This window comes from Sciurus vulgaris, assembly GCF_902686455.1.
Source record: "Sciurus vulgaris genome assembly, chromosome: 3".
Lineage (NCBI taxonomy): Eukaryota > Metazoa > Chordata > Mammalia > Rodentia > Sciuridae > Sciurus > Sciurus vulgaris.
The window spans coordinates 174,859,568-174,869,197 of NC_136463.1; the positions used below are offsets into that span (position 1 = coordinate 174,859,568).

Genomic DNA, 9,630 nt, shown 5'->3' on the forward strand with positions numbered 1-9,630 from the left:
GGTGGAATGATTATTTATTAGATGCACACTGTAATGAGTATGCACTGCCTAGCCCACCAGGCAGCAGAGAGAGCACTAGGTCATTCCCACTGTGACTGTGCTTTGTCACTTACCTAAAAGTCAGTTTGGAGGACCTCTTGTCTTCTGGGTGTCCTGGGAATAGGCTGGTTGCTTCCAAGTCTGTAAACATTTGTGATTGCCAAGTATTCTTTCTCTCTCTCTTTTTAACTTGTTTGTTTTAAAGTGGTTATGGGTGTGAGAGATTTAAATGTCTTTTATTGTTATAAATCAAGGGTGAGAGACATAAATACTACACCAAAATGATTATCCCATAAATGATATGTGTGTGTGTAACACCGTGGGGAAGCATAAACAGTGGGCTACTAGACAATGCAGCATCCTGCAGGCAGGTAGCATGAACACATATTCAATTCATTATCTCTTACCTGGATGGCCATGGACAGGAACGATTTTCTCTCTTGGTTCCATACAGCTTGCTCCACAGCCATTGCCTCTGGTTTTCCCGAATGAAAAGTCCAAAGGTGTCCAGAAATAACATTTATTAATGAACAATAAAACACACAATAGAAAAGGCCTTGTAAATAAAACTATATATTTATAATGCTTTATTGTTTTTACTCCAGTACTCCACAAAACACTACAGACAGTAACAAAATAATTCAATAAATATTAAAAATTTTCAAGAGAGTTATAGGACACTCTTTATCATATGTGAGCATCGATAATGCCACAGCCATTAGATACACTGTCAAACACGATCATATATATCTTTCTTGAATAAAGGACATAATAATTTTTTTTTAATCCAGAATCAGAACATTTACACAGATCCATACACAAGAGAACAACTCAGAGTGAGTGAAGCAGACTCCCCAGTGACCTGGAATCATCTGCCTGTACATCACTTAAAGATATTACAGTGTTAACAGGATAGAAGTCAACACACTAAAGAGAAATATTGGGGTTCACTTGGGGTGGGAGGGGTGAAAATAGCAATGAAGGAAAGCCGCTTACATATTTTCCATGGCTCTCTTAGCAATGTGCTCCCTTCCCTTTTCTGCCTTTTCTTGGTTAAGGTACTCCAGCACTTTCATTAGCAGATCTTCATCCAAGTACTGTCTGTTCGGGGTGTCATCTTTCTTCGGGGGCCCCACGGGGAATCGCTTGCTCACTGGAGCCAGTTTGTCAGTCTCCTGAGAGTTGCCTTGACCCAAATGTTCTTTGATGGCCTGTTCAAGTTGGTCCTCATCCTGCAGCTCATCTTCAGATGAGCCTGGAGTGGGTACCCGTTTCACCTGGTTTGAATTCATGATCTCAGGGTATTTAACTAACATCCGGGCCAAGTACTCTCCTAATTCTTGGTCCTTGTCATTCGGGTTTTCATATGCCACTTGCCCGTTGTCAACGTCAGGCAGCCAGGCAGCTTTGGGAGGCTGGTTTGCTCTAGCTCTTCCAGGACCATAGGGGAGCTTCAGCAGAACCTTCTCTCTGTTATATCGATTAGGAAAATATGGAGGTTTTTGATTTGTTGCACTCTCCATCCCTAAAAGATTTAGAATGTCCTCAACACTGAGCCCATCTGGGAAGGCCTCGGTCACGGCTCGCCCAGGTGCCTTGGGGTACCCGCTCTTGGACAGCATCTTATTTGGGAACAGGTCCGGATGGTCTAAGTCGGCCTCTGAGATGTCCTCTAGGTCAGCAGGAAGGTCGAGCTCCGGCTCTGGCTCCACCGACCCACTTGGCTTCTCCCCGGTTTTGAGCATGTCAATTAAGTCTTCAGGGGGTATCTGTAAATTCCTGGAGATTTCAATCAACTGATAAATAGACTGAGAATCAAGGGGTTTCTCCAAGAGCTTGGCCGCCCTCTCCCCATTTTGCCCATTCTGCGGCCTCCCACCCCCCGCAGCGCTCACTAACCTTTTCAGATAGGCGAGGACTTTGGAGACATCATCTGAGAGCTGGGCTCTGTCCTCCTTCCGGAGATCTTCGTCCTGCCCCGAACGCTTCGTTTCTTCATTGATTTGTTCATTTTTTTCCAGATTCTCCTTGCTGTCCCTCACCTCTTCCTGGGTTTGAGTCTCTATTTTCTCCTCCACGGGGTTCCAGTCTTCTCCCCCGACCACGTCTTCGTAGGCGATGTTACTGGCCTTGTAGATGTCATCTTCGTCGTCCGAGTAGAGCCTCTGTGTCTCATCGGCCCGCTCCCGTTTCTGGCCGCTTGGTCCCGTCAGTTTCCCCAGCTCTTGGAAGACAGACTCCAGGGTGGCAAGACTTTGGGGTGTGTACTGCTCCTCCACGATTTCGTTCGTGCGTTTGAAGGGGTTGTCCCTGGAATTCTCTTCATAGGCAGGAGGGAACCGCATGTGCTTGAGCTTCCTCTCTGGCCACTGTGGAGTTTCATAATCATCAGTCGTTTCCACTGGGAAGTTCTTTTCCGAATTCATGCCATAGGGCTTGTTTTCTTTCGGTGCCGACTGAGGCTCACTTCCCGCCTGCCTCAGAGCCTCCAGGATTATCTCCATCCACTCGTCTTCGCTCAGCGAATCCCTTGAGCTCTCTGCCAGGTGACTTTCCTCCCCGTTTTCTTTCTGCTGGAGGGGAACAGAGACACCTTGGTAGGGGTTGTAGTCTGGGCTGCTTTCCTCTTTGTGAGCTTGCTGCCGGAGTCTTTCTATGTACTCCAAAGCCCTGATCATCTCGGGACTGGGAAACCTTTGGGCATTTTCCAATCTTGGGTCTGGTTCTTTCTGAAGCAGCTGGTTTCTCTGGAAAGAAGCTGCCTCAACTCCAGAGACGAAGAAAATTAAATGGATAAGAGACAAGGCTGCTCCAAGCTGGTGGGTCTTAGCTTCTGCCATGTTTTAAAGATTTCCTTAAAGCATAGAAAACATGAGTTAAGACAAATGAGATGGACTAGAAGATGCGATAGCAAAACAAACAGACCCCTGAGGAGAAAAAAAAGAAGCAGAGACAATTTCACATTGCACTGAGGATAGCTCTCTGAAGTCCACAAATTATCTTCCATGTGATCCTCCCAAACTAACTTCAGGAATCATTAGCAAAATTGCTACTCATTTGCATCAGACTTGCATAGCTTTCTTGGTTAAAACAGTAACGAAAACGCTGTCATGAGATTTCTCAAATTTTAATTGTTTCATTTGTAAAACTTGTAACTGGACTTTTAGCACATGTTGCTTTTTTTTAATAAAAGAGAAAAAACTCTCCAAGATAAATTGCAGTTATCGTATATAGCATTGTATTGAAATGATTGGGAAAATAATTTGTTTTAAAACACACATGTACACACATAATTGTATTATTAAGATTGTAACAAAAAACATGTGACTTATTTTCTGAATTATTCATCAATTTCTGTTGTAGAAGCACAACAGCAGTGACATTGCTATATAATATTGATGCAATACAGCATATTAGTGTCAATCAGATGGAATGCCTGAATGGATATCATATTGATATGTTTCAGAAATAATTTTTCTTACTCTGACATCAAATCCACCTAGCAATTAATAACCTCCAGAACATAGGTCTTCATTAGGTCATAGCAAGTAGGCTCGAACAACACAATTTCTTTCTGTGTCAGCATGCTACAATAATATAAACTCTTTAAATCTCTGTGCTCCATATTTCTTCTAATAATTTTATTATGACTATCTTGAAAAACACAATTATGGTTATATTTTTCATCGGCCCTCAAGAGTGTATAGTAAACAATAACAGATGTTACAGAGAGAACATAAGTTTACTTAACTAGTCTATTTCTAAACTCTAAGTGTTCAGATTCAGTTTGTCTTATGTCTGTGTCTATTTTTGTGTGGACCTGTGAAATCTTAAAATGACTCATACTGTTAAAAAAGCTTAAAATAACCACTATGTAACTCCCAATTTAGATAAACACAGACAATGTGTTGAATTCTTCCTACTTAAAACTCTTCATTCATTTTTTTTTCTCCAGCTCTTTAAAAATCTCTTATGAATTAGCAAAAGGATATGTTTTATATTTGGCATGCTAAAGTTGAAAAGCTGTTTCAACAGCAATTTCATTGTAAATAAAATAAATTTTTAAAAGTTTACAAGTTTGTTCATGTCTTTATTGGATCATGGTTTTGTGATAGATTAGCTAAGATATATGTGTAAAATTTTCTGTTACAATTAGATATCAATTGTAAAAAGTGCCCTTGTTCACTATATCATATCAGGGATTAATGCTTTCAGTTTTAGAGCTTAAAACTTGTGTAGTTATACAAACTTCAGCACAGTTACAATATGTCTAAAAAAATAATTCCCATTAACTCCATGACTTAGTTTACTGAAAGAAAAACCTCTAAAGGTACTTCAAAGAATACATCCAAAATATTTGCCATGAATAAATATTTACTGTAATTTTAGTCACAGCATTCTTAGGTTTAATAACATTATACATATTATGCATTCTTCTTTATATTGTTTCAAGATTAATTTAGTTTTGGTAATCATTTTCAATACTGGCTTTTGAAATAGTAATCTTAAAAATCTGATTGAAATTATTCTCCAGGAAACTATTTTCTTTAATTATTCTTAGTATATAGGTTATGTGCTTGTCTTTAAAATCAGTTCTTTGGAGGTAGGTTTTTCTGTAGAGTTGGAGTGGAATACTCATTGTAGTTGTTTAAGCCACAGTCTAACAAGTGCTACCCCTTGGTCATTTATTCAGATTCATTTGGATTACATAGTCTCAGCCTTTCAGACTCAAAGGATTTCTTTCCCTGGTTGTAGTTTAACAGCTCAAATAATGTTTTATATAGGGTTTGATTTAAAATTTAATTTCCTATCAAGGTCACTTGATAGCTATTATTAAAATATGTTAAGTTAAAATGTCATTTATACCAAAATCAGATAGGAACATCAACACTGGAGCATTAACCCATGTGGATATATCTAATTTGAGCAATTCAACTAGTTGGAATATAAAAAAAAATACTTGGTCCAAATCAAAATCTTTAGCAAAGTATTGTACAATCTCAATCAAAGTACAATAATTACAGTGATAATTTGTACAGTTTTGAATGTTCTCAGCATGTATTCAAAATCATCATTTCTCTCTAACTCGTGGTCATATCTAACCTGTACCCCCAAGATAATATTGAACCCTAGAAAAGAAAGAAGCCTGTTTTATGATCATTCTAAGCTACTTCCCTAGGACTCAAATTCAGAGAAAATAATGGAAGCCCTTAAAGATATACCAGTTCAGAATAATTAAATATAGTTAATTCAGAGCTCTTATAAGATAAATATGAAAGAAAAAATAGTTCCAAATTGGTTTTCTCTATGATTAATATGTTTAACAGTCTTTGAGTCATTGGTAACCTACTGTTAAGAATATTAAGCACATAAATTACATCCCTGGTCGTATCTGGCTCTTAAGCAACACTACATTAAGGAAGGAAACAAATATCAGGTTTGGTTAACTTTACATTAATATGTGTATCGACACTATATTCCTTAACTTTTCACTCCTTTTACATATTATTATCTAATAGCATTCGAGTTAATAAATAGCCAACAGTGAGTGGTAGAAATCTCAGATGCAATCACAGACATATATGTATGGTATCCTTACATTGGCGGAAGAGCAGCAGGTTGCTCTTCAGTTTTCTATCGATTAAAAGCTTGTCAATCGGTCTTTTTTTCTCCTTAGCTCGGAATTGGGGGGAAACACGCAATTCACAACTTTCCAGTCAATCGAAGAGAAAAGCAGCCTTACCTTTGTTTTATAAGGCAGAGAAGGTCCACAGCATGTTCCTCCTGGTCCGCGGGCTGAGCTCCTCGGGCCGTTTCAGCACCCGGACAGCTCCTCGGCTTATAGGGAGCCGCCGCGCCTGACTCCGCACTGCACACTGACGTCACCCGGCTCAGCCACAAACCCCAGCACAGGCGAGCTTTTTCAAAGAATTCCAGAGAAAATAATCACTTTATGTATTTTTTAAAGTGTTGCATGCTTACGCCACCTGTCTTTTTGTGGCAAAAACTGCAGTCTTCCTTTTTCTTTTATCAAAATCTTTGAGGCTTGAACTAAAATGCTTTGCACAAATTCCCTTAGAAATTTGTCAGACATGACTAATTGCAAGATAATTTCGTCCATGTTCTGATGTTCTAATACCTTGTAATAAGGGTTTTTGTTGTCACTTTTGTTGGTTTTTCTGCCATTGTAGCTGTTACAAGAAAGTTTTGCAGATAAGGATTATTTTTTATTCATTGTCCATGAAGAAATTGCATTATCATTTCCTGGTATTACCTAAGATGAATGGAGGACATGTTATGAATTTCTGAAAGGCCATATTTCATATCATAATCACAGGCAGCATTCTTCCAAATATCAGGTCTATTTGAATAAAAAGGAGGGCTGCCTATTTTATATGAGAATCAACTTGAAAAGCTTCAGAATGTTTTTTGAAATAGGCATTCATAAAATTTCAAGTATCGTAGTTAATAATTCTATATGAATCTGTTGGTATATTTTATGACATCCCATTTCAGAAATGGAAGCTCAAAAGTTAGTGTTGATGAAAATGCTTCGACCAGAAAAAAACAAGTTTTTTCCCTGTTGGAGAAAAATGTGACACATTTATAATTTCAATTCTCTTGCAATCAAGAAAAATTTTTCTACTTTTGTTAAATCAGATGAGTTTCTTCTTTTCTTCTTCCATAAATGGGGCCAATCCAGGGAATAATATAGTAGTTAACTCCCTGTCTCTTAGATTTATAATTCATAATCATTGCTGTGCTTCACCATGTAACCTGATTATATATTTTTAATAATTTATGTAGGCTTAAATTTTTAACTTTATTTTTGAAAGGTGTGAGTCCTCTAAAAACCTGAATATGTTGAAATATACTCTAAGAATACAAAAGAATTTTGCTCCAAGAGATCTTTTATGTCTCTGCTCAGTGAATAATCGGTCACTGATTTTATCTATCCAGAAGTCACAATACCTATCAGGTACCAGATACATTGCTAACTGCTAATGATAGAAAAAATGAATGATTTTTTTTTTTTTTTTGGCATTTGGGAAGACTTTAATGAAAATTTACAAATAAATAAATAGGTTATTTTTATATAAATTGGAAAGCACTAAGAGACAGGTCAGCCAGCAGTGTTTGGAAGCAGTGTGGATAGGAAGTTAGTTCAACCTAGAAACTGAGAGGGGTGAGGAAGTCCTCCAGGTGAATGAACCTAAGCTTAGATTTCTCCTCATCAGGTATCTAAAAACTGATTTCTAACAGCTCTAATTAAATCACAGTATTCTCAAATTTATCAAGGAAAGAGGAAATAGTTTAAAATCTTATAAAATAAAATATTGGGAAAAGTGACCCTTGATTCTCCCTATTGGCTATCCTGGTGAAAGTATTTGATTTTCCTAAATGCTGAGGAGACCATCAGCTGTGGATTGACAAGGAACTCAGATAGCTGCATGCTGGAGTCATCTGGCCAATTCCTCTAATATTCCTTATAATGGATTTTTAGTGTATGGTCAAGAGCTGGGTTGAAGAGACTTGAGTAAACATGTCCTATTTACCAGGCACCAACTTAACGATACCAGTTCATTCACTGATAGCTAAGATTTTTTTTTTTTTAATCTTAACAAAGACCTGGCTGTGTATATGGGTTTGACCTAATTTTCTCCCCAGTATTTCTGTGTGACCAGTCAAACTGACCAGTATCAACACAGCCTCAGAAAATTCTGCAGTTGGTTCAGCACAGGTATTAAAAGTCCTCAAGGAAGTTGCTCTTGACCAGGCCAGTTTACTTATGTATGAATGAACATATTTGGCAAGGATGAAAAGCTAGAGTTATTCTAAGGCCCTAAAGTCAAATTCTTGCCTAGAAATGCCTTCAGCAATCCAAAAGACATGTAGAACTTCATTCAAGTGTTTGAGAAGTAAGAAGTCAATACTTAGCCAAGGGCTGGATGAACTCCATCAAGATCATGGTATAGGTAGAGCAATGAGCCATGTGTGGGCAATTTGATGCCCACCTACCTTATGACACTATGAAAAATACCTTTCCTTTATTAAGTTCTATTATATCCCTAACACTGTCCTGGGAACCTAATTTAATCCTAACAGCTCTAACAGACAGCTATTTTATTTCCTTCACAAGTGAATGAACTACAGATTAGAAATATGTAAGTTGGCCATTATTTCCTGGCTCATAATTGGTAGAACTAGGATTTGAACCTTGGTCTTTTCATCAGTATTTGTGCGATAAAGATTATGCTTCAAGCACTGTGCTAGATGATAGAAATACAGAAATGAGTACGGCACAGACCCAGTCTTTAAGGATCTGAGTCTAGAATGTAATTACCTCAACAAAATTCCTTAGGGATTGTCTCAGTGGCTTTTCCTGGTCACTGCCCAAATGGCATAGGTCTGGACTGCTATCAGGGCAACACAAATGGATAGCAAGAATTAACAATAGTTCACTTCCTTGGCTAACTGGGTCATAAAAATGTCTTCCAAACATGATAGTAGCTACTAAATTTGAACAATACTATTTGTTGGCCTGTTTTTTATAGATTTTTCATTGTGTTATATTTGATACGTATCCAAAAGTCAGCATTTTTTTCTAGCAGCTATTAATTCTAAAGGGAACTATTTCCCTAATACAAATCTTTTTGGAGAAGTTAAAATGCAATACATACATAGAACTCAACCTTTTTATCGATGTGAACTATTTTAGGGCATGTATAAAACATTAAAGATAACCTATATATCTTTTTATCACTGAGCCTGAGATAAGATCATTTTAGACATTGGTTAGAAAATTTTAATTTTCTCTTAGGTCTAAATTGCCAACTATCATTGCCTCCAAGAAACAAATCTCTGTATCGTGAACAATTTCAAAATAATTATGTACTGTGTATGATAATGGCTTTTAGTAAATTAGCTTGCATCCTCACCATAGTGCCATTAAGTTCAAGCTAATCATTCACAATTTGACTCTAAGTAATTAGAGCAGACTAATTTGCTTTTGTGATTGAATTTTCTTAAATCTTGGTCATTTTGTTCTTTGTTATTCAATTTCATATTTCATGTAGACCTGCATTTTGATTTTTCTGTCACTTTTTATAAGCAATGCTTTACCTTAGTAATCTTTTAATGTGAAACTTATCTCTCTTCCACTCCATTACATTTCTCATTTTGTTTCAATTTATATGAAAGCAATTAAGAACCAGAAGGCCAATGTGCTTATCACTCCTCTCTCTCTCTCTCTCTCTCTCTCTCTCTTTCCCTCTCATCTCCCTCTTCCTGCTCTAACTTCCTCATTCTCCACCCCTTAGAACTAGTCAGGACTCTCAGCCAAGACTCTAGTGTGCAGCATCCTGAGCTCAGTTCTCCCTGCATATGGTCAGAGAGATAGTGTCATGCCTTTCCCTGGTCCCTCAAGGTCTTGGCCACTTTTTTATGGGGGATGGGGGGTATACTGGGGACTGAACTCAGGGGCACTTGACCACTAAGCCACATCTCCATCTGCAAATTTTGAATTTTATTTAAAGAAGGGTCTCACTGAATGCTTAGCGCCTCACTTTTGCTGAGACTGGCTTTGAACTC

The 9,630-nt window shown here is 37.7% G+C and overlaps 1 protein-coding gene across 2 annotated transcripts; it reads right to left on the minus strand.

Moving 5' to 3' along the window:
* Nucleotides 1-611: 611 nt before the first annotated feature.
* Nucleotides 612-5,928, minus strand: SCG2 (secretogranin II). Of its 2 annotated transcripts, XM_079135578.1 has the most exons (3): nucleotides 5,783-5,928; nucleotides 1,939-2,893; nucleotides 612-1,818 (listed from the first exon to the last, which is right to left on the minus strand). In XM_079135578.1, exons 2-3 carry the CDS (start codon nucleotides 2,877-2,879, stop codon nucleotides 1,032-1,034), a joined length of 1,728 nt encoding a protein of 575 aa, XP_078991704.1. In that variant the 5' UTR covers nucleotides 2,880-2,893; nucleotides 5,783-5,928; the 3' UTR covers nucleotides 612-1,031. The 2 variants fall into 2 exon arrangements, with proteins under 2 accessions (XP_078991704.1, XP_078991703.1); XM_079135577.1 differs by having other exon boundaries at nucleotides 612-2,893.
* Between the last annotated feature and the right edge of the window lie 3,702 nt (nucleotides 5,929-9,630).